Here is a 25,825-nt window from a genome sequence, read left to right on the forward strand (position 1 = left end):
AGACAGGAGTGTTAAACTCAATTTCTTTGAGGGCCACATCAGGGTTGTGTTTGACCTGTAGGAGAGTTGAAAGGGGGCGTGGCCAGCTTAATGTCACTCCTGTCGGGGGTGCCTGTGGCGGCCCAAGCACTCTGCCAATGAAAATGGGCTCCCGAGCTACGTTTTTGGCTGCCATGGCCTTCTGCAACCCTCTGCCAGTGAAAATGGAGCTCGGGGCGTGCAGCCCTCCCAAGCTCCATTTTCATTGGCAGATGGTTGCAGGAGCCTGTTTTCACCAGCAGAAGCACTGTGGGCTAGTCCTTCGCGGTTTCCAGGGAGGTCCTGCAGGCCAGATCTAAGTACCCCTGGATCAGATCCATCCCCCAGGCCTTGAGTTTGACACCCCTGGATTAAGATTCTGAGGTAGAAACCTACCTGTGGACAGAAATCTTTTTGTAACTTTTCAGGGATGAGACTGAAGACAACAAAGCCAATTTCAGATCTTGATCCAGAGTTTAAAAGCTCTTATATTACCAGCCTTTTGATTTGGCCGATAAGAGTATTTTTGTTAATATAAAAAACATTTATATTTCTGATGACATTGATGCCACCAATAAATACTGACATATTAAACTGCAGTCTGTTATAATTATTGCTGGCTCATTCATTAGTACAGAGAAGTATTGTTCAGTTTATTAAGTCCATTTATAACATGAAAGGAAAAAAAATATTAGAAGTGCTTTCATACTTTCAAGGCTAAAATACCTCGCTTCTTCAAACTACCTACTTAGAACTTAATTTCTATTGAGTACAATTCTTGAGCCAGCTATATATCTACTTAATTATCATGCTATCCAGCAGGCACGTAGCTGGATGGCATGATAAATCAACGTGTCATTTGGTACACTGACGAAAGTCAAGTTCTGTTATGCCTACAGTATTCCCACACTTTATTAAGGAAGTTGTCAGATTAAAAAAATGAAATACATTTATCTTGATAAATCCATGCTGATTTCATTTAATTACTGCATTGTTTTTGAAAGTGCTTACAAAGTGATGTCTTCATGATCTGTTCTAGCCCAACTACTGATGTTGGATTAACTGGTCTGTATTTTGCTGGATTCTTCTTTTTCTACTTTTTGAAGATAAGATCAACATTTGTTATCCTCCAGTCATCTGGTGTTTCACCAGTTCCCCAACATGTTTAAAATATAATAAGGGTTCAGTCCAGGGGTGGGTTCCTGCCAGTTCTAACCTCTTCTATAGAAGAGGTTCCACAAATCTAATGTGCCATTTAGAACCGGTTCCAGTTCCCTCCCCCTGCCCGTCCGCACCACGCTTGTCTGCCCGCTGCTCACTGATTGGCTGGCTCACCAATCGTCCCGCCCACCTCTATGAGTCCTATCTAAACCTTAAAGTCTTAAAGCTGTCAACATTCCTGGAGTTTTTTTCTTAAGGGTTGGGGGTGCAAGGGTCTTGTAACTTGACAGCTTTAAGACTTGCACACTTCAATGCCAGAGTTCCTGAGCCAACATGTCTGGAGGAGGAATTCTGGGAGTTGAAGTCCACAAGTCTTAAAGCTGTCAAGTTTGAACACCCCTGGATTTTTTTTATAAAGGGTTAGGGGTGCAAGGGTCTTGTAATTTGACAGCTTTAAGACTTGCACACTTCAATGCCAGAGTTCCTGAGCCAATATTTTGGTTGCTAAGCAAGAGCGTTGTTAAGTGAGTTTCACTGCATTTTACAAGTTGGCCTTGCCCACCCAGTCACATGACTGCCAAGCCACTCCCACCCAGTCACATGGCCGGCAAGCCACTCCCACAAAGCAGGCCACACCTACAGAAGAGGTTCTAAAAAAATTTGAAATCCACCACTGGTTCAGTCATATAATCAGCTAATTTCTTCAGTACCTGAGAAATGGAATTAAAGGTCAGGCTCATTCAGGGAATCTCATTATTCAGATAAGCAGAAAAGGTACTTCAGAGAGTCCGAAGGCATGATCACTGCACCTGTTAATGCCTCCTTAAAGAAGCCACACCTTTTCCTGAGGTCTCAAATGTACATTTTTGGGGGATCACGCATCTAAGTAAAGAATATTTAATCCTTTTATATCTCCCTCCACCCTCTGAAGTTAGCAAACAAGTCAGGAATTTCCAGTCAAAATTATGCTTAAAGGAGTTTGTCTCCCAAAAGATTTTGTTTGATTGTATCTAGCCTTTGGAACAAAAGGTCAAGGAGGTAGACATCATTCTCTCTCTAACCCGGTTATTCCTGGAACCAATCCTACACTTTAAGCACACCACCAAAGTGGATATAACAGATGCTAGAATAATTAAAGTCTCCCATCACTACAAAGTCAACTTTCCTTTTTGAAGACATCATCCACATCATCTTCTTGGCTGAGAAGTCAATAATAAATGCTGACAATAGTATTTCTTTTTATTACCTGAAATCAAGTGCTGTTTATAGTATTCATTTGGATTTTTGAGCAAGAATTGTTTTTTTTGACATACAGTGTAACTCCTCTCCTGTTCTTAAAAATAATAACTTTTCAATTGCTGTATTCTAATCAGAGGGATATGTGTGTGTGTGTGTGTGTGTGTGTGTGTGTACACACATACATATATATATGGATACGTTTGTGTGTGTGTGTGTGTGTATTGTGTCACAACCCCTGGTATGCCCAAATATGGGAAGGAGCATAGTAAGGGTATGGCTAGCTGATGAGAGCTAAATAGCTTGAAATAGATCTATACTAGTCTCCCTTTATTTATTTATCAGCACAAATACAACACACACACACACACACACACACATATAACCATATCTGTCCTTCTGCGCTAAAGCTGAAGCTCATCCTTTTGTTTGTTGTCTGTATCAGTGTATCATAGACAATGGAACCATGAGCTTTATAATCCTGTTCATAAATCAATTCTTCTTCTTGTGCCATATCCATCATCAGACATTGGCGATCATGTTGGCAACCCTATTTTTTATTAACAGCAGCATGAAAAAGTGCTGCTGAGTTTTGTCCAAACCAGTCCCTTAGTTTTTGAAGCCATGATGTTCTTCTGCCTGGACCTCATTTGCCTTCAATCTTTCTTTGGAGGTGTTGGAAGAAATGTCCTTCTGGGTTCAGTTCCAAGTGGGGAAAAAGACACTGGAAACATGGAGGCTGCTTGGAAAGATGGTTTAATGATGAATAGGATCACATGGCTTGAGCTCCTGAACAGAAAAGGGGGATCACGTGCTTCAAAATATTGGGTGAAGAAGAAAAAGAGCCGAGGGGCTGTTAAGAGTGAGTCTGTTTCCTGTCTAAAAACATGTTTCTCTATTTCTTATCCAGGGAAATATAATATTCTGCCTTTTCAATATTTCCCAGGATATTTCATTTTTCTAGGAGAGGGATGGGTTTTAACTTCCTACAGAAGATTAAGTGAAGTATGCCATATTTTTCTGGGTGTCACATCACATGACCAAAATATTCTAACTTTTACTTTTTTATGGTTTTGATGATTTTCCTTGGCTTTCCCAGGCAGCTTATCACCTCCTAATTTATGATTTTGTTAACCCAATTTATACGTAACAGCCACCTGTAAATCCCCATTTCAAATGCTTCTAGTCTCTTGAAGTGGCTTTCTGTCAGAGACCGACTCTCCACTGATGCCTCTCATGAACAAAACAAATGCTGTGATCGGGAAAGAAGATGGAAGACCATGCTTTACAGATTACACTGTATGAGTTTGAATTGTATTGCAGTGTGATAACTATATATTTGGAAGCCAAAAAACTACATGCAATGATTATTTTCAGTGTAGCCCACTCACATGAGTAACAGACACAATTTAGCCAATTTCCTATATGGCTTGCCCTGCGTGTGTGCCTTTTGGAATTCCAGTTGTGTGCCACAACTATAAGCTTGAGGAAAAAATATGCTGCTTGAGTTCCAGTGAAGAGGGAATCAGGAGTGCTTCCAAAGCCGGTTTGATGTAGTGGTTAAGCCATCAGGCTAGAAACCAGGAAATCAGGAATTCTAGTCCCACATTAGGCACAAAGCCAGCTGTGTGACCTTCACTTTCTCTCTGCCCTAGGAAGGAGCCAATGATAAACCACTTCTGAAAAACCTTGCCAAGAAAACTGCAGGGACTTACCCAGGTAGTCTTTGTGTCAGGGTTCCAAATAGCATCCAAAATTAAATCAGAGTCCAAGGCAAAGTATTGCTCAAAGTTCCAATTTATTAAGAGAGCCATGTTGGCACATCTGGGGAAACCCGAATCTGAAAGCTTCCCGGTTTGCCCCACCCAGTTGAAAGTTCAAGATCTTGCCCCCATACTCACAAGTCCATCACATGGTCCAATCTTCCATTCCCATGCTGGCAGTTCCACCCATCCAATTCTGGTCATGTGCAGAGACAAAGGATGACCTTGGCTTTCTAGAAAGGAATTTTATTTTGGCTACATAGCATTCAACTCCGTACCATCCCCCCTCCCATTTCTCCACAATAGAAGCGACATAGTAGAATAATAGAGAGTGTGGCAGGCCAAAGATCCAAAAGGGATTATGGCTGCAGGCCTGACACTTTGAGCGTCAGATACGCTTGAAGGGAAGGGGAAAAAAAGTAACAGTGAGTTCGATTAAATATTCAATTACGGTCCTTTTTTTTTTAAGCCAGACATCCGGTGATCCCACTGAAATAATGCAAGCAGTGACAAGCAGTGATGCAATTCTTAGCACTAAAGCTATCTTTTATTGTTGCTACATTCATGCCGCAATAATTCATGCCGCAATAATTCATGCCACAATAATTCAGGCCACAATAATTCAGGCCAAGCAAGCTTCAAATACAGGTGTCTTTTTCCTACTATCTGACCAAAATGTGACTATTGATTTGTGTTTCACAATAAAGAGGTGTGGTAATAAATATTTTCCACACTTCTCACACTTCCGACAACTTTTCAGCCACAGTTCTAAAATCCTGTTTCAATGCAAGCCAACTTTGAGAGAAAGGAAAACTTGTGATTTACAATACTGGTAGTTCTCGACTTACAACTATTCGTTTAGTGACTATTTGAAGTTACAATGCATTGAAAAAAGTGACTTATGACTATTTTTCACACTTATGACTATTGCAGCTTCCCCATGGTCACATGATCAAAAGTCGGGCATTTGGCAACTGCCCTGTATTTATAATAGAATAACAAAGTTGTAAGGGACCTTGGAGATCTTCCAGTCCAACCCCCTGCCTAGGCAGGAAACCCTACACCACTTCAGACAAATGATTATCCAACATCTTCTTAAAAACTTCCAGTGTTGGAACATTCACAACTTCTGGTGGAAAGTTGTTCCACTGATCCATTGTTCTAACTGTCAGGAAATTCCTCCTTAGTTCTAAGTTGCTTCTCTCCTTGATTAGTTTCCACCCATTGCTTCTTGTTCTACCCTCAGGCGCCTTGGAGAATAGTTTGATTCCCTCTTCTTTGTGGCAACCCCTGAGATATTGGAACACTGTTATCATGTCTCCCCTAGTCCTTTTCATTAAACTAGACATACCCAGTTCCTGCAACTGTTCTTCATATGTTTGAGCCTCCAGTCCCCTAATCATCTTTATGATTTTTATTTATCTTTATACATTTTATTTATGACAGTGGAACTGTCCCAAGGTTACATGTTGACCATTTGTAAACTTCCCAGCTGGCTTCCAACAAGCAAAGTCAATGGGGGAAAGCCATTTTCCTGCTCTTTTATAGACTCATTTAATGACCGCATGGGTCACTTAACAGCTGCAGCAATTGGCTTAACAACTGCGACAAAAAAGGTTTCAAATAGGGTGCAACTCACTTAACAACTGTCTTGCTTAGCAATGGATATTTCGGGCTCAATTGTGGTTGTAAGTTGAGGACTGCCTATATTTAACTCCTTTAACTAAGACAGGGGTGTCCAAACTTGGGAACTTTAAGACTTGTGGACTTCAACTCCCAGAATTCTGGCTGGCTGGGGAATTCTGGGAGTTGAAGTCCACAAGTCTTAAAGTTCCCAAGTTTGGACACCCCTGAACTAAGAAGATAATGGCTCTTCAGACTCAAATCTTCAGTGTTGGAGAGGTGAAAAGGAACATCCAGAAACCCCTTTGCTCTTCAGTCTATAAAAGAGCAGGAAAATTTCTCTTCCAGATTGCTTGCTTGCTTGCTTGCTCTGCCTGTGTGTTTGTGTGTGTGTGTGTAAATCAGGTTAGCATGGATTGGATTGATTTATGATTTATTTTACAAAATTACAGTAAATTAGAATGCATCTCTGCAAGGCTGTTAATCCCCAAGCTCTTTTCCGTTGGCAGGATTTCACATGCTTCTCAACTAAACAACAAAGCCAGAATTCAAAGTGCTGTATCAGTTGCCTAAACATGTGGGAGTCTTCATGTATTTTGATCAGCAGATTCTTAGATCAGAATCACAAGCTATCATGAGAAATCCCCTTGGTTTCAAAAGCAGTTGCAGTTTGTAACAACCACATTGTGGGCATGAAGCTAAGTGTGATTCCATTATAGATGTTGATAATTTGTTTATGATAATGGCAATTTAATTTTAGGGAGGAAATGTAACTAGATATTTTTCCCTGTATCATTATTTTCATTATTAGCTAATCCAACTTTCTGGTGAACCAGTTCAGCCTCTATGCATGTGAAATCAAATTCTTTTTATGGCCCAATGTGCACTGATTTTCATTTGCTTCCATTGGACCAGAGGTGGGTTGCTGCTGGTTCGGCCCGTATCAAGCAAACTGGTAATAGTGGTGGCGGGAAGCTCCACCCACCCACCTGGGTTCTGCTTCTGTGCATGCACATAAATGTCATGTGCGCGCGCAAGAGCATGCGCAGGAGCGCAACCAAACCAGTAGTAAAAAAATTGGCAACCCACCACTGCACCATAATTGATGTTTAATGCACATCTGTGCAGATCTTTCCATAGTTCTTGGTATCTCTTTTTATTTTAACTGCTATCCTAAATAATGTAATGGGCTTCAATGCATATATATCTATTTATATCTGCACTTTATTGCTCCAGATCATTTAGCAACAACTTAAAACATTGCCCATTACAAATTATTTGTGGCATCTTGTTATTTATATCCATCCATTTTGACATGAGAATAAGTTATTGAATAACTTATTCAATAAGTTATTAGGTCATTCAATTGGCGCCCTCCAACACCTTTCTACCTCTGGGATGTCCTTTTATCCCTTTTGAAAATGGAACAAAAACTGCATGTAGTACAATATTTCAGATTTTCTGTATACATGTCCCTTGGTTGGTCACAGTTTATTTCCTAATATTTGGAAGCACTGAATTTTTTTTACTGTTGCTACATATTCTGAGTAATGAGGTATGACTTTTTGTAGCAATTCTGCCCTTTTCAGAATATGTCCTATTTATGTTCGATAGAATTAATGTTGCATTCAAAAAAACTTTATCTCCAAATACATATGCACAACAACCCCAACCTTAAGGTTTCTCTCAAAAGAGAGCATAGAAACACCGTGAGAAGCAAAAGAACTTCTCATACACAGCTAGCAATTCTCATGTAGGTGGAAACATGTCTAGAGCAGGGTTGTCAAACGCAAGACCCACAGGCTGCATTCAGCCTGGGAGGTGCTTAGATCTGGCTCACAGGGCCATCCTGGAAACACTGAAGGACCGGCCCATGGTGCTTCTGCAAGCAAAATCGGGATCCCGAGCTCCATTTCTGGCTACGATGGCCTCCTGCAAACCTCTGCCAGTAACAACATTTTCGCTGGCAAAGGTTGCAGGAGGCAATCCCAGCCGGAAACGGAACTCGGGAGCCTGTTTTCACTTGCAGAGCACTCGGGCTGCCACAGGCGCCCCTGACATGAGTGACATCAAGCAGGCTACGCCCGCTCTGGCCACACACACCCTGCCCCCTCCCCAGGGGAAACACAACTCTGATACAGCCCTCAATGAAATTGAGTTTGACATCCTTGGTCTAGAGTGTACAAATTATGCAGCCGGATAAAGATTTAGGGTGCCCCGACTGAGTCCAATGATATTTCTAAACAGAAGCAGGAGACACTGTTTTATTCTTGAGAAATCACCTTTACTCCGTCATTCAAATTACTGGAGTATGAAGGGAGCTCAACGTATTATTTGAAACACTGTGGTTTACCCATTGTTTCTTCCATCTTTGGTCCTTACCACAAGAATAAGAAACACAGATGGAAGAGAGCTTTCCCACTGCAAGGATCCATGACAAACAACCTCTGACAAAGGGCCATCCAGCTGCCTCTGAAACAGATCCAGTGGCAGGAAGCCAATTACTTCACTGGGTAATTGCTTCCACTGTTGAAATGCATTCTGAAACAAGGGAGAAGGAGTATTTTAAAGAGGCACGAAAGGGGGAAGAACTGCTGAGAGGCGGGCTAGGAATAGAAATACTTCCACTCCGGAAGGCTATTTTCAGAGGCCTCCTTATAAACTGTATAAAATGCTCAGCCTGATTATTACTTCATGTATCGTTTTCAGTGTTAAGATTCAAAAGTGTATTCACATAATAAACTAGAACTTTATTTTTTAATATCTTCTCACTACAAAAAAGCCTGCTTAGGATACTCTCCTTTCACTTACTTCTTTCCTAGGAAAGAGTCTCTTTCCAAGTTAAATGGAAATGACTGCCAAACACAATCAACCTTTGCTACACAACATGCTCCAGGCTTACACCAAAAGAATGCAATGACTCAGTGGTGGTGATTACAAATGTTTTCTTATACTTGGATATACTTTGTTGCATTGAGTTGAATTTTAAAAATGTAAAGCTCTTGTAAGAAAATACAAAAAAGGCATTTAAATGCATTGCTATATCCTACTGGCTGAAGAAATACTGCTGCTTCATTATGGAATTCACTGCCACAAAGTGTAGTAGTATCCTTTAATGTAGATGGCATTAAAGGAAATTAGAGGAATTACGAAGGATAGACTATCAGTTACTGTAATGGCTATACCAGGGGTCAGCAACCTGCAGCTCTGGAGACGCATGTGGCTCTTTCATCCCCCTGCTGCAGCTCCACAATTGATAGGGCTTTTGGTTAGGACAGGTAGAGGAAAAAGGACTCTGTGCTAGGAGGAGACTCTATAGTGGGGGAAGGGGACTTCCAGTCGGCTCCAGAATTGAACGGGAGCTTCCGATTAGGACTTTTTTTGGCTCTTTGGGTGTTTAAGGTTGCCGGCCCCTGGGCTATATGGTAGCTTCATCGGAGGTGAGTACATTGTGGTCTTGTAGATACTGCTGAATTATAATTCTCAGTAGCATAGACAATGGCCAATGGTGAAGAATATTGAGAAAAGTCAATAGTTAGAGAGCTTCCTTATTCCTTCTGAACTCCTTCTTCTGAAGGACAGCAGCAAATAAATACTGTTACCTCCAGGTTCTGTCTTTGACTTGATAGACTGATAAGCTGCCTCAGTATTTTGGTAGGATACCTAGACTAGAAGAATGCCTCTCTGTTTTAGTACATCATACATGAATAAGAAATTGGAAAAGGTGATGGAGACGTTGCATCTCCTGTCCCTCATCATTGGACTTGGCATCAGACATGGCATCATGATGGCCATTGTTGGTGAATAAACAAAACCCATTAACATACGTGCATAGTAAAAGTACAAAGATAGCAGGGAGGCTGGTAGGTGTGTAGTGTTTACATGCTTGGTATTTCTCTTGTATGCAAACAGGTTGGAAGGTAGATCCAGCAGGATCCTCAGTGTGGAAGCTTGAGAATCTAGAGTCTGTGTGGATTTGCAAACCATAGGCAAGACAATTACAAGCACATCAACTTGGGAGAAGATGGGGCCTTCCATGTTACATTGGACTGACAGCATCAGTCATTATGTAGCAATAAAAAGCATAGCGAATGTTTCACTGCTAAAGAAAGAGAGAATAGTGAGCATAAAAAATTGGCCTTTTTGATTCTTTGTTTTAAAATCTGTTCAACTGACTTCTCTTTCTGAGTTATTAGACAACATAATTTCCTTACCACAATTCCAGAATGACCTCATGCTGTCATTTATTAACTTATTGTTAACACTGTACTTTTTTTTTTGATGGATCGCTTCCGCAGTCTGGTACCCTCCACATTCGCTGGGGCTTCAACTTCACAATGCTCAGGCAGCATGGGCCAGCTAATCTATTTACTCACTCCTGCCCACATTTTTCTCTCCCTTTTCTTAGAGGTGTAACTTCCTGCTAGCTCTGATAGTTGTTTTTTTTTTTACTAAAAATACAAACCTCCATGAACATTGATGTTTTTGAACATCTAGTGAAAAAAAAAAGAGACACGTTTACTTGGTGCCAAAGAAGTCACAATATAGATAGTCCTCAATTTAACAACCACAACTGAGCACCAAATTTCTGTTGCTAAGCAAGACGGTTGTTAAATGAGTTTTGCCACAGTTGTTAAGTAAATCACTGAAGTTGTAGTATTATAGTTGTTAAGAGAATCTAACTTCCCTATTGACTTTGCTTGTCAGAATAGAATGGAATGGAATGGAATGGAATGGAATGGAATGGAATGGAATAGAATAGAATAGAATTGAATTGAATTGAATTGAATTGAATTGAATTGAATTGAATTCTTTATTGGCCAAGTGTGATTGGACACCAAGTGAGGTAGTTTGCCAATGCCTTCTCCTGGAATGATTTTTCAGCTTCCTACTTTAGTTTACAAACATATTTATCTGGGGACTTTCAATCCAGTTAATAACTAAGCTGCCTGAGTTGAAACAAAGTCAGGAACTGCCATCCATTGAGACTCATGTTAATATCACCACTTTGAATTGGGCCAGAAAACAAACTGGCAGCTAGATCAGATAATAGGGAGGTGTTAGTTGATGTAGTCCCTTTCTCACAATATCTTGCCTTACCTGGGAGAAGGGTTATCATATGGGGAGAGAACCACTTTGGGCAGAGGTTTAATTTTACAATTGTTTTTTTTTAACATTCAAAGCAGGAAGGGTTAACTTGTAGTTCTAAGTACATAGGCAGACTTCATTTTAATTTCCAAGATCCATGCTCTTCTTTTCAAAAGCCCTATACTGTGTAACCGATCGATTCAATATCTAATAAAAGTTATTTTTCTCTTCTTTGGCAGCCTTCGATGGGTAGTTGTGGTGGAGCGTGGAAAGTGATAGAAAAGCAAAGAAGAATTTTGATTTCATCAGCAGTCTTCATGTAGCCCTCTGCAAATTATCCTGACTGGCCAATTTTGTAATATTCCATCAGAGCAGGAATATTGATTGGGTTGCATTGAGGAAACCAAAATGCTGCTTTTTTGAAAACAGAATGGACTCCCCAGGATTATTTCTCATAATGGTGCTTTTGCCAATAACTCTGACAACATGCATGGCTACTGCAAAATCTAGTGATAATTTCCATATATGAATGCTCTATGCCAGGCCTGATTGCAGAGATAGCAGAGATTATTCAAGGTGCAGCTGGACTCATTTTATACTTGGGGGGCGTGGGATGGAGGGAAGTGGAATGGTGCAGCTAGGTTCTGTGCGGTTGGGAATATGGGGTTTAATTCTTTTTTTAAAAGTGGAGGTATGTGAGCAGAAATCAACAAAATTGAAATGTCATATTGTCAGACCTGCCAGCACGTAAACCTCTAAATAGAAATGATCCTTGGATCCATTTATAGGGAAAGGTATAATTTTATTAGAAATATATTGCAGTAATGCATAACCAGAACTGAGAATCATGCACCAAAATACCTAAATTCAATTTTTCCCTCCCTTAACTGCCTTCCATCATTGACCCCTCATGACCAATCAGGTTCAAGCAAGATGTTTTCAGAACGGATACTTTAAAAGTAGATTGGTATGCAGTTGCCTTCTTCTCCCAGCTGGGTGACCTTGAAGCAGCATCTTAGGGAGATCCAGAAATACTTTCACTTTCCCCCAAGCATCCCCCCCTCCCCGGAGTTCATGGCAGGCTGTCATTGCATGGTAGTGAAGCACATAAGCAAGCATAAGGAGGCAGCTGACACATATTTTCTAGTTCATTATCAGTTTAATATCTCATTACTATGCATTTTTAATTAGAAAATATTTGGAAGGTGATCGTGGACTATACAGTGAATGGCAGTCAACTTTATTAACAGTATAGACTTGCTAATATATTCCTTTTTCAGAAACGAGCCCGATATTGCCAGATGCTTTAGGACACCAATTTATACAGATGAATCATCTAAGGAGTGGCAGGCTAACTAGCACCAGATTCTAGTACATTTGCAATCTGATACAATTTCCACTATAGGCAAAATGTCTTTCTTTGTGGAATGGAACTAATTACTATTTGTGCCAAGGAGTTAGTTTTAATCTATTTTAGTTCTTGCTTGGTTTCTCCCTGTTCCTAACCAGAAGGATTCCAACAATTTCTTGCTTGTTAAATCCAGCCTTAGTGGAGCTGAGGACAAGAATAGTTTTTAGAGCAGAGTGTCTAAGAGTGTCTCCTGGTCCCAAAAAGTTATATCTACAGCTTCATACTCAGAACAAATATCTGTTACTTATTTAGACTATGGCTGGGGAGAATTTAGTTTGAGATTACCAACAACAAATCAGTGCTTTGCTGTAGAGATCTGACTTTCCGTTTCCCAGTTGTTTAAGGAAACCAAAAGCACTTTCTCTCCATTCCTAAATTATAGTGTCAAGCTGGAAGAAAACTTCGAATGAAAAACGGGAGTGCTTTTTATAAGTTCCTGAACTGTGAGTGAGTTCTGGTACAGGAATACATTCCTTTCTGAATGTGTGTTCAGAGGCATAGTCATTCCTCAACAGTAAGGTCAAGATTTCTTTGCATTCTCTCAAGCCACTCTTTTGTACCTGATTTTTGTGGTTAAAGAAAATAAAATAAAATTATACCATGCAGGTTTGGAGTCTCTGTGTCCCTAGTTCATGCTGGCCTAAACTCTATGTTTTTTGCCTTACCTGGTCTCCCTGCCTTTCCGTCTATTGCGCTAGTTGCAAGGGTGGGCTGCTACGAATTCATCCAGGTTCAGGAGAACCCATAGCTAACATTATGGCAAGTTCGGAGGACCTCCAAATCCCACCCCTGGTTGGCCCTGGTCAGCCCACCCAGCCCCTCCCAGGAGTCTTCATGTGGCCCATTTTGGATGTGAAGTAAGTGCAAGGCGGGGCGGGGGGAAATGGGCCTCCCGGAAGGTCTGCGGAGCCCGAGAGAAGAGGTTTTCACCCTCCCAGAGGCTCGAGGAAAGCCTCCGGATCCTGGGGAAGAGAAAAAAGGGGGGGTCCCCATGGTGCAGGAGGCCAACTAGACTGTGCCCACCATGGCCACGTCCACCCCAGTAACCAGGCAGAGAACCTGTTGCTGAAATTTTTGAAGCCCACCCCTGGCTAATTGATTTAATATTTCATAATTCTAGTTCTTTGGCAAGATATTTCTTGAGTCCTCTTATTTTAAACTAATTGGAGTTTCCAGCCTAGTTCTTCCATGTATCCTAGGCCTGCAGCTTCCAGGATCCCAAGTGACAGAAGGCATTATATACAAAACGTTCAGTGGAGATTTGTATTCTTCACAAACGTTTTGCCATGCATGTCTGTTAACTATAATTGGAGGGTTCCAAATTAACTTGTTTTGAATCTGCTAGAATCGAAAGAACCGGCATAGATGCTCCTGTAGGTATTCCAGAACAGATAAGGGGAATAACACAACATTGCTATTCATGCTTGGCTATGACTTACTGTTTCCTCCAAAACATTTCTATCATCTACCACTATAAATGGTGTATAGGAGAGAGAAATTGGTTAAAACAAGAAAACTTACACTTTCCTTTGCTTAATTCATGGGTGTCAAACTCAAGGCCCACGGGGCGCATCTGGCCCACGATGTGGTTAGATCTGGCATGTGGGGCTGCCTTGAAAACAGTGAAGGACCGGCCCCCAGTGCCTCAGCCCCAGGCCAGCCTGGCACTGATCTGCAACGTGGTGGTGACCATCCGGGCCAGAATGCGGTCAGCCTTAGATCTAGGGGGCTACCCTAGAGCTAGCGAGAGGCTACTCCCGCCCCGCCCCACCCCCTGGGCATGCATTGTAGACAATGGATCCCCCAGCACCACCCGGGCCACTAACGGTGCCACTGACCTGAGCGACGTTGAGCTGGCCAAGCCCACCCCGGCTACGAGCACCCAGTCAGCTGCGATCACCTGGCCATCCCCCCACCCCCTCTCAAGGTCAACCACAACCCTGAGTTTGACCCCCCCCCCCCCCCGGGCTTAATTAATGGGTAGGCATAATTTTTGCCTGGAGAACTGTGTTGATTGATGGTAGCATTACTAGAGGGAATCCAGCTTCAATTTTCAAATCTGACAGATAGGAATTAGGGTTGCTTAAAAAGAAACAAAAAAACTAAAACACGCTTATTGAAAGGTTAACACCCCTCTTTTCCTGTAGGTTTGCTGATGCTGCTCTGAAGATGGGATAATTACTACTGGGATAATTAAACATCTGCAAGGAAAGAACCAAGCTTAGAGAGCACTAAGGATGCTGCAGGACTAAAGAAAAGTAGCTAACCTAGCTCTAAAGTGTAGGAAACAGAGGCCAGCAGCTATCTACCCCTCCATCATGCATTATATTTATAAAGCTAGATCAGGACTAATACCCTGGAAATGGATAAGTGATTTTGTTGCTGAAAAGTGGTTGGGAGAGAAGATATCTCCATGCTTTCTAGATCTAGCATTCACCCTCTGCAGCTGTCTCTTATATCTTTGCACTTATTATATCAATGCATTAAATTCCGGAGTTCCATGCGAATGCTAATATGGGATCCATTAATGCTATAATAAGCAAGCATGTTAGTGCAGAAGAGCAAAAGACAACCGTTTGTTCTGAAACTCTTGGAAGGACTTCAGCTGCCTTGAGATGAAATTGCAAGCAAAACCACAAACCACAGAAATAGACGTTTTGCCTCTGGCTTTCTTTTTCTTTACTCTGCAGATTTAATTCTTCAGAGAACTTATTCTCTCCGCCCTCTATCCTCCACTTGAAAAAGTCCTCTTTTGGTGCCATGACTCACAATTGGCATGATACACCAAAACTTGATACACAAAACTCTCAAGTTCTGCAGCAGTTACTGAGAAGTCTTTGCCTCTGTACTAAATTCTTCTATTAACTCCATCTGAAGCCAGTTGGGTTATCACCAAGTCAAACCCACCTAAGGGATTATATTGGCCACTTGCCTAAACAATTCAACACATCTCAATTTAATGAGCTTCCCACCTTGCCTTTTGGCAGCATTGGACCAAACCTGAGCTCTTATCAGGTGACTTTACAGTGGAACATTTTTTTTTAAGTTATAGAAACCAGGATGGATGACTTATCAAAGTGACAAAGCCAACACAATGATTCTACTCACTGCTAGGTACTATGGCTTGTTTGAATAGAAGATAATATCTGTAGCTCAGGATTGAACTGTAGAGAGCTTGTTGCCATCTTAGATCTTATTTGCTTTTTATTACCCAACTATGTTACAGCCTCAGTGCGAATGAGTGTGGGGCTTACTGCCTGTTTTCAGCTTGTTTTTTATGCTACATAATAAAGCCTGGTTTTTTTCTTTTGCTATATGTTATATTGTACCTCTTTCAATGTGAACAACCATTCATGGCTCCCTCTCCCTCTGCCTTTCATAAATCATTAAGTGTTGATGAAAAGTTTCAATGCCCATTTTGTCACGGTGCTGCCTAGAACATCCTTACAGTTTGCAAAGATGGGAGCAGCAATGTTATGAAGTGCTGGCAACTAATGTCATGGAGAAAGAAAAATAGAGGTCTAAATAAAGGAGTCTAGGTAAACTACTTAACTCTAACCTGGTGTCCTTCAAAAATAATGAATTTGCAACTTTCAGAATTTTCATCTAGCATGTTGTAGTTTTACAGCTTCATTCTGTGAACCTCCTTTTGATCCTTCCCAATGTTAGATTTTCTGGTGTGACAAAGATGTGGTTTTGAAATTTTGTGGAAGGATTTTTCAGTACCAAATTCCCCATTCTTCCTCCAGCCTCAGAGGGAAAATGCAAAATATCTTATGATTCCTGGTAAGCCCTCCCACAGATCATAAGATTTCAGGCTAGTCATATTAACTGTTGATGGTTATGTTCTGTGTTCATGGGGAAAATGATTTGAAGGACCCGGAAAATAATCCACAGAATATTCTAAAATTGAATCATTCTGGTTAAGGAAAAACACACCTCAATCCTTCCTGAGACAAAATCAACTATATTTCTGTCTCACCCTGGATATATTACAGGTAAGAGTAAAACATTAGGATGAAATCTCTGTTTGGAAGGAAGTCTGATAACAAAACAATCTAATAATGAATGTGTAACCATCACTGTTGTTGGAAGTGAATTAGATATCTTCAGTTGAATATAAGAGTCATGTCTTAACAATAGATTAATTCAGCACTTGTGGTTTAAGCTTCCCCCGCTTCTTCTTCTTCTTTTTTTAAATAAAGCCATTTATTCAAATATCTCTGAATCTTTTGGCTCTGGTCTCTATAGGCTTTTACAATAAAGAAGCCTAGAAAGTGCCTGCCAACTACTCAATTTAAATTGGGGAGGGGAGAGATCTTGGACAATAAAACCCTCTCATTGTAAAAGTATTTTTCATTGGCCTCAATGCATAATGGAAAAAAACCCTATGCCACATTGCCACATCCCCCACAAACAATTGCCTTGATAATCCTTCCAGCCATCATTCACTGCTGCTTTTCTATTGGTTGGTTGCATCTGTAATTCCTCAGTTGCAGAGTATTTAAAAGCAAGGGAGTGGCATCATAGTTCCCTTCATCTCTGTGTAGGATCTTCTCCGTGAGCTGCAGGAACAAAGAACAGAGCCATGCCTGTAAGTTTATGGGACAGTGATGTATGATACTTAAGGATGCCAGCTATTGCTGAAGCCATGCATTCAAATTAGATTAGAGTATCTTGCTTTCTTGCTGTTGCAAACAGAGGCGAGATACCCTAATCTACCCTGATCTTTATGGAGAGTGGACCTTTATTTTTGAGCTGGCTGATTAATTTTTCCTAAAAGCTGTCATTGTAGTAGCACCAGAGTGAAAGGGGAAACTGGCTAAAAATGTTAAATAGAATGTATGTTCTCTTAACAGGCTTCTATCTAGCACAGGGTTTCTGAAGTATTGAGATTATTGTAATTTTCTCATTTGTTTGGGAAAAGTTTGTGGAACTATATCTGGGGAGAGAAGTTTGGCTTACATTTGCTTCAGCTTAATAATTTTTTTCTCCCTAATTCTCATCCTATCCGCTTTCTCCCGATTTTGCAGTAGCTGCAGAAAACTGCTGGAAAAACTGTTGATAGAAGCCCCTGGTTTTGCAGACTCTGTAATCTCATTATTATAATATAAGTCTAGCACGATTTTAAATCCAGAGATTTGAAGGAACGGAAGACATCTGTTTGGGGGGAATAAATAAAAGGAATGCTCAAAGTCTTGTGGCAACTTGGTGTGGCTCAGGCTGGCATAGACTTGCAGGGGCGTTGCCCTGTTAGGCCTTTCCTCACCTTATCTATCATTTTCTCTCTTTTATGGAGAACTTAACTTTTACAACAGACGAAAAAATAAATGAATCTTTCCCCATTTTTCTTTTTTTTTAGTTCAGTGGCAGGAAGGAATATTGCTTGCTTGAGTTCTGTTTTGGCTGCTTTATTAAAAAAAAAAACCTGTAAAGATAAGAAAAACTTGGATTTCTTTATAAAACATACTTTGCCAATTTTAATCTCTTTTTTTAATTTGTAATTTTATTTATACATTTATATCTTCTTTGCAGCACTTCTACATCTTTTACATATCCATTGTGTTTCTTTTATCTATACATATATATCTTATATAATTATATCTATATACATATTTTACATATCCTTTATCTCTATTAATTCCATAATTACATCTTTTATATACATTTGATCCTCTTATGTTTCTTATTTCGTACTATTTTTATCTACAGTCAGTCTTATATTTCCCCCTCCTGTTAATTCTGTGATTTTGTATTTATTTTGTGGTTTTTTTATATTTTTCCCCCTTTATTACTTTCCTATTTTTTCCCCTCTTTCCTCTAGCCAATTATACCATAAGTCCCATACTAAGTAGTACTCGGGTTCCTCTTTGTCTTTTGGCTCTTTTGTGAGCTGTCCATTTCGGTGCCAATTTTAATCTCTTAAACAGACCCCCAAAGGCTTTTGTAAGCCATTTCTCTGAATAGCAGGTAGGGATTGAAAATGGTTTTCCTGAAGAAAATCACCTCAGGCATTCAGGATCAATATGATAGGAGTCGAACTTGGCCTTCTTCCCATAAAGGGACTGAAAACTTTCATGTTGCCATCTTTTACTTCTGAGATTTTCTACAAGCTTTCAGTTATGAATGAGTGTGGAGAAGTTAACTATCAGATGGTGGTGTCAGAACATCTCCTTCCCCTCTCCCATATCCCTGGCAGAGACAGCCACCCGTCCCCTGCAGAAGATGGCTATGGTTTGAAGCATTTCTCTGCTACTCTCACCCAGCGGTTCCAATAGTGAAATTCAGCATGAAGCAAGAGAAAGGGCAGTTGGCATCATCATGACTCAGCCTGGTTCTTGTCTCTCTCCTCTCAGCTCTGTTAGGTTTGGCAGGATAGAAAAAAGCAGGATGAGGCTGCAGTAGTTACGGTCTGGCAAAAGAATGCCAGCTCAAAGGCAAAAGAATGCCAGCTTAAAGAGAGCAGGATAAAAATGTCTCTTTCTATTGTTTCATGATTGCCTTAATGCAGCAGTCTAGAACCACACAGTGACAAATGCTAGAGCATTTGCTCACAGTTATGGCCACTCTTATTTATTTATTTTTATTTTTATTTATTAAATAAAGGAAAGGGAGGATTTTTGTTTTGCCTGTCAATAGCAACAAATAATCTAATTGCATGATTATCATTTCATTCTCAGCAGAACTGCCTACTTAAAAGATAACATCTTAACGTGCCATGCTAATACGGAATCATTAATTTCCTGGGTTTTTCCTGTAAACACAGTGCAAATGATAAATCTCCCATCTAATAATATAAAATGTTGTGAGAAATAACCAGTCATGCTGTCCCTTCTGATTTATGCAGAAATATCATTCCTATTTTTTTTCCTGCCCAAACTTTCTTTGGATTAGCAGAGTAAAATATCAAATATAAATTTGTGTTTGGTTAGTGGACTACTTTGCTATGTGACAGTATCCTAACCTGGGAGCAAAACAGATATCCAGGTGCATTATGGGTGCAATTCATGAATATACTTTATTTCTGCTAATCCAATTAACTTTGTACCAATTTTATTTGCTTAGAACACCTTTTCTCAACCCAGTTAACCTCTAGAGATATTACAGGGTTGATTCCATTGTTGGCTGAGGTGATGATATTGCAATCATTTCTAGAATGATTCTTTGAACTGGTTAACACTGGGTAAAATCTACTTGTATTTTTTAAAAATTTGTACATTTGATTTTTTTTTAAAAAACAATCCAAACAATAGAATATGGTAGCAACTTCAACACAGGCTAACACCACCCCCCTCCCTGGATTTCCTCCATGTTTAGAGGACTTTAGTTTAGGAAAGGATAGAACCTTTCTTGCCAATCCCTTCCTGTGATAAAATAATTAGACTTTTAAAGGTTTTGATTGTTCACTTTTTATTATATTAATTTGAATATTCATCGGTTTTGAAATTAAAGGACAGCAAATACTACATGATCATTTTTCTCTGTCACCTGGTACAATAATATGTTTTATCAATGCAGCAAGTTGTTGGCTTCAAATAATCCAACAGCAATTGTTCATAATAGATGTAGATTCCAATTTACCGGGGGTTTTTTCCTACAAGGGGGGGGGGGGCTACAAGCGCAACTCACTAAATGCTTTTGGAATTCCTTTTCTAGGGAATTGTTTGTACCAAACTGAATATTAAACCTGGCCAGAAGATAACTGTGAAAGGTGATATTCTATCAGGATGTAAGAGGTAAGTTGGCATCTCTAATAAGACAATTTGGAACATATTTAGATCCATGTGTAATGGAACCTTGTATTGGTTCATAGAAGCGTCCCCACCAGGTGATGACAGTAAGAGTTGATATCTAACACATCTGGAAGATGCCAGATTGTTAAAATTAATCATAATGGTTTCCTCCAAAATGCCTGGGAACTATTGTTAAGTGACATAAAGAAATGTCTTTGTACCTGTCTAATTGCCAATCCCATCAGGAGGCCAGACCAGAAAATCAAGTCCACATTAAATTAGAACTGTACTTTATTGAGATAGGATATAATACTGGAATCTTGAACACCTGATGTGCATTACTTCCCTTCTTCTTGTGTCCTGTGAATCAGGGATGAGATTGCCTGAGTTACCTCTGGATACTACCTTGCTTTCTGAGACTTAAATAGTGTTTTAGTCCTCTTTGTTTATATAATGATTCTTGCATATTAGCAATAGCACTTATACTTATATACCGCTTCACAGTGCTTTACAGCCTCTCTAAGCAGTTCAGCATATTGCCCCCAACAATCTGGGTCCTCATTTAACCACCTTGGAAGTATGGAAGGCTGAATCAATCTTGAGCCTGGTGAGATTCAAACTGCCAAACTGCTGGCAGCCAGTGATCAGCAGAAGTAGTCTGCAGTACTGCAGTCTAACCACTGCGCCACCACGGCGCAGATATCTCTACACTGATATATTCTTCAGGGAACTACAGTACAATATAGTCTGGGTCTATGCGAGTAGGAGGACGAACTTAGTAGTTCTCACTAATGAAACAGAAGACTCCTATTGCTTCTTCCTTCCTCTTACTCTAAAAAGATCCCAAAGTTGTTGTTGTTTTCCAAAAGGCAAAACATCTTTTGGGGAAAAAACATCATTGGGACAACCGTGTCCTAGATGATTGAGAATCTCCATGGACAATTTGCAAGAAAGGAGTTAATGCCACTGTAACATTTTCCAGTGACTCATATCTGAACACGTCCCCCTTGCTCTCTGCTATTCCTGCCAAGAAACTAAATAAAACCAGCTGTAGGGCAGCAGCCCCATTTTCTGTCTTCCTTTGGTCTCCTTTTGGAATTTGTCTCTCTCCTATTCAGAGTAACCTGCATTTGGTGGTCTTCTAGAAAGAATGAGCATGATGATTTGAAAACTGTACATATGTTCTTCTGACTGTGGTTTCCAATTTGAGTCTCCATTTTCAGAGACAAATGTTTGTCCACTTGTTGGCTCATACTGTGGCATTCCTCAATCAAATCTCCTCCAAATGTGTTGGATCACATATCAATAGCTCAAGCCAGCACATTCAAATGTCATTCAGGCTAGGAATTGTGGGAAATGCCTAAAGTCTTTTCTCATAAAACTGAGAAAAATTATCTTGATTTTTTTCTCCAAAGCCTGGTATTTCACTTTTGGAGACACCCCCCCCCCCCGAAATGGATATTTGATCACTGCTTATGCCTCATTTTTCCCCCTTCTATTCAATCATGTCTGATTCTCAGAGACTGCCTGAACCAGTCTCTGCAGTTTTCTTGGCAAAGTCTTTTAGAAATAGTTTGCTATTGCTTCCTTCCTAGGGCTGAGAGAAAGTGACTAACACAAGGATACTTAGCTGGCATTGGGTCCAAGATGTAATTAGAACTCACACCCTTCCAGTTTCTAGCCTGATGCTTTAGCCACATCACCAACAGCTCTCACCTATGATTCTAAAAAGTTTTAAAACTGCATGCACGTTCTTCCAGTTCTCACCAGTATCAGGAAAGCAGCTGGAGACTTTTTCTTGGAAAAAAACCTGCATGATCAGCACCATTTAGTGCTATAATCAGTCCTTAATATTTGGCTTGGCATGAAAGCAAAAGTGAGTGTTGGGTCTGTAGAGGAAGAACAGGTCTGGGCAGGAAAATATTTTAGAAATCGCTCCAAATGATAAACAGTAGAGCATCTTGCCAAAAAAGCTTACAGACAGGAGCGTTCCCCCTTAAATATATATTGAAGAAGTACCAACTATAGCAGTAAAATCTAGTCATTGAAGGTCATTTAAGAAGAAGAGGAATTCAGGTGACACAATGGTACAATTTGAAAGAGAAAGGTTGCAGGATATTATGAAAATGATGCTATTCTGTCTACACAATGGGCTTACCCAAGCGGGTGACTTCCACATGTGCTGCTTTTAAGCTCCCATCACTCCTAGTTAAAGGGAATTTTTAACATCCTCTAGCAAGCACCAATGATGTTGGTGGGGAGTGTATTAGGCCTCTGTAGAGAGTCTGGAGGGAGTCTGTATTCTGTCACTGAGATAGATATTCTGATGATCAACATGTCCCGACTCTTCCCTTGCTGGTAATAATATCATTCCCATTATTTGGCTCAGACATCTCCCACTTGTACCCCAAAGGCAGGGAAGATCCCTGGAAGAGACAGATGATACTAATTAAAGCCAAGAGAACTGATCTTCTTTGGGAAAGATGCTTGAGCAAGAACATTGCTACGTGACTGCTTCAGCTCGCCTTAGGGGAAGGCGAGGCAGCTGCCAGGCTGTAAATTGGGATGGGAGAAGCTTGGAATTGGCAGTGGGTGCCTGTTCCCCATTACCATGTTGCACAGCTCCCACTCACCCTGAGGTTGGTGTGAAATTACCAGCATGGAATTTTCCATTCCCATTGATGATCCCCATCCTGCTTCATGCATGCTTATTCTTATCTTCATTTATTGCTCTTCATCAGAATAGGAAGTAAGAAGCATTTGTATGAGTGAGAGAGAATACCTGAACTTGCTTCAGATTACAATGTGAAAGGGGAAAGGGGGAGCCTACCACAATCATTCTCAGTGGCTGTCTTTGTGGAGCATACTGCAAACCAGAGATGGGTTCCTACCGGTTTGGACCGGTTCGGCCAAGAAGGTAGTAACTCAGCCTTCCAAGCCCCTGAACCGGTTCTCTCGGTGGCGCCATCGGCGCCACCATCTTGTTTTTTGCTTCTGCACATGCACAAAGCCTTCTTTTTAGTACTGCGCATGTGTGCAAAGTGCGTGTGCGCAGTGTGTCTCTGAGCAAACCGGCAGTAGCAACAGCTGGAACCCACCCCTGCTGCAAACTAGCCATGCATACTTCAGCTTACTTCATTGTGCCTTGTTGAGCCAAACATTGGGTTAATAAAGTATTATTCATAAGGGTGCCAGGTAAATACTTCAAGTACACATTGCCACTATTTTTCACATCACATTAAAATGCTGCTTGCTAACCTAAGCTGATGAATTCATAAAGCTTAAATGCAACACACTGTATTAAATACTGCTGGGAGTAATTTGTTTTATGCTCTAGTAAATTGCCCTGTAAATATTTTGGTTTCAGTGATTTTGGAAGAGAGGGATATAAATTCCACAAATCAATCTATTTCTATTATTTTTTCTTACCATATTTTTTCCTCCATCCTTCACAGTTTTGCAGTTAATCTTGGCAAAGATGAAAATAATCTTCTACTACACCTCAATGCACGTTTTGACATTCATGGAGACACAAGGACCATCGTGTGCAATTCCAAGAACAAAGGGCAATGGGGGAAGGAACTCAGGGAGACCAATTTCCCTTTCCAGGATGGTGGAAGTGCTGAGGTGAGACTTGAAAGGGCATAAGAAGAGACAAAATGTGTGTGTGCTTGCTTGGCAACTAAGGAGCAGCTTTCCCCAGTATTTGCTCTGCACATTTGATAAAAATTCTCCCAGCCAGTAGTTTATAAGCCTTCTGTTCCAATACACCTAGAGAATAATTTAGTCATTATTCATCTAGTAGCCCTTCTTTGTTATTGTTAGTCATGAAGTTGTGTCCGACCCATCATGACCCCATGGACAACGTTCCTCCAGGCCTTTCTGTCCTTTACTATCCCCTGGAGTCTATTTAAGCTCACACAGACTGCTTCAGTGACTCCATCCAGCCACCTCATTCTCTGTCGTCCCCTTCTTCTTTTGCCCTCAATCTTTCCCAGCATTAGGCTCTTCTCCAGTGAGTACTTCCTTCTCATTAGGTGGCCAAAGTATTTGAGTTTCATCTTCAGGATCTGGCGTTCTAAATAGTAGTCAGGGTTGATCTCCTCTAGGACTGACCGGTTTGACGGCCTTGCAGTCCAAGGGACTCGCAGGAGTCTTCTCCAGCACCAAAGTTCAAAAGCCTCCATTCTTTTGCGCTCAGCCATCCTTTTGGTCCAACTTTCACACTCCTCTACTAGTCCCTTTAATTATTCCTCCGATAGTCCCAACTGATGCTCTTGAAGGTTTTGTGATGGATAGCTTTTGGGAGCATTTTATCTCCTTATTTGTTAAACTTGTCATTGGGGAGAGTTCCTAGCTTGCTCTAGTGACAATAATGTTTTTTAAAAAATGGTCTTTCATATATGAAGATCTCAAATTATATAAGTCTATTGTAGATAACAAATAAGAGATTAAGAACATGTGTCCTTCCCAGCATTCTTGATCACTGGCTATATTGGGTGAGACTAATGCGAACTGGATTCTGTAACATTTGGAAGACTATATATTCTCCAACCTTGTATTATAAAACATTTATTCATCACATAATTAAAGGCTCAAAAGCTTTATGAAATTATCAATCATTAGCCAGATCTTCTTTGACAATTCTTTCACCTACCCAACTGCTTCCCAACTACTACTACTACTACTAATTATTATTATTATTATTATTATTATTATTATTATTATTATTATTATTATTATTATGCTAATTGAATGGATCCTGTCTCTTCTGTTGAACTCTACTTTATACAATACAATAGCAGAGTTGGAAGGGACCTTGGAGGTCTTCTAGTCCAACCCCCTGCCTAGGCAGGAAACCCTATACCATTTCAGACAAATGGCTATCCAACATCTTCTTAAAGACTTCCAGTGTTGGGGCATTCACAACCTCTGGAGGCTAGCTGTTCCACTGTTCTAACTGTCAGGAAATTTCTCCTCAGTTCTAAGTTGCTTCTCTCCTTGATTAGTTTCCACCCATTGCTTCTTCTATACAATACAATAGCAGAGTTGGAAGGGACCTTGGAGGCCTTCTAGTCCAACCCCCTGCCTAGGCAGGAAACCCTATACCATTTCAGACAAATGGCTATCCAACATCTTCTTAAAGATTTCCAGTGTTGGGGCATTCACAACTTCTGGAGGCAACTTCTGTTCCACTGATTAATTGTTCTAACTGTTATATTTCACTCCATTGTGTTTTATCTTTCTTTTTAGCTATCCTTCGTACATGACAAAAAAGAAATGACTGTTACGTTGCCTGGAAACCATCAGTTCAAGTTTCCCAATGAAACTGGTTTGGAAACCATTGAATTTATCTGCACAGAAGGAGAGCTGAATTTCAAAAGCATCTCACTAGATTAAACAACCTCCTGGCCTATTTACCTTTTTTTTTTCTCTTAATAAGGTAGCAAAATAAATGCAACTGAATTCTGGTCTTCTGTTGATGTGTCTTTTCAGTTCTTGTCTTCGCAGTTCAGGATTTCTCAAATCAACCATCTCTATATACCTCAAGGGTGGCTAACTGGGCATATGGCTGCTTGGTTGAGGGATAAAAGCTGTATACATTACAAAAATGAAAATGGAGTACATTTGGGGGTCCTGATTGTTTATTTGCATCTCAGTTCTTATTTTATAACAAAAAGAAAATTAAAGATAAAATAAAACAAGATAATAAACCAGAATAAAAACAATTTATTTCAAAACAAAACATTACATATAATGTGTGTGTGTGCGTGTGCGTGTGTGTGCGTGTG

At 40.3% G+C, this 25,825-nt stretch overlaps 1 protein-coding gene across 1 annotated transcript; it reads left to right on the forward strand.

The window, feature by feature from the left end:
* Nucleotides 1-16,815: 16,815 nt before the first annotated feature.
* Nucleotides 16,816-25,504, forward strand: LGALS1 (galectin 1). The gene is made up of 4 exons (XM_081957898.1): nt 16,816-16,894; nt 19,957-20,036; nt 23,489-23,660; nt 25,287-25,504. Exons 1-4 carry the CDS (start codon nt 16,889-16,891, stop codon nt 25,431-25,433), a joined length of 405 nt encoding a protein of 134 aa, XP_081814024.1. The 5' UTR covers nt 16,816-16,888; the 3' UTR covers nt 25,434-25,504.
* The last annotated feature ends 321 nt before the right edge of the window (nt 25,505-25,825 follow it).

Source organism: Natrix helvetica, assembly GCF_964273705.1.
Source record: "Natrix helvetica genome assembly, chromosome: 6".
NCBI lineage: Eukaryota > Metazoa > Chordata > Lepidosauria > Squamata > Natricidae > Natrix > Natrix helvetica.

Coding starts and splice junctions, on each gene's coding strand:
- LGALS1 (XM_081957898.1), top strand. Junction 20,037..23,488: donor ATTCTATCAGGATGTAAGAG/GTAAGTTGGCAT, acceptor CATCCTTCACAG/TTTTGCAGTTAATCTTGGCA. Junction 23,661..25,286: donor AGGATGGTGGAAGTGCTGAG/GTGAGACTTGAA, acceptor CTTTCTTTTTAG/CTATCCTTCGTACATGACAA.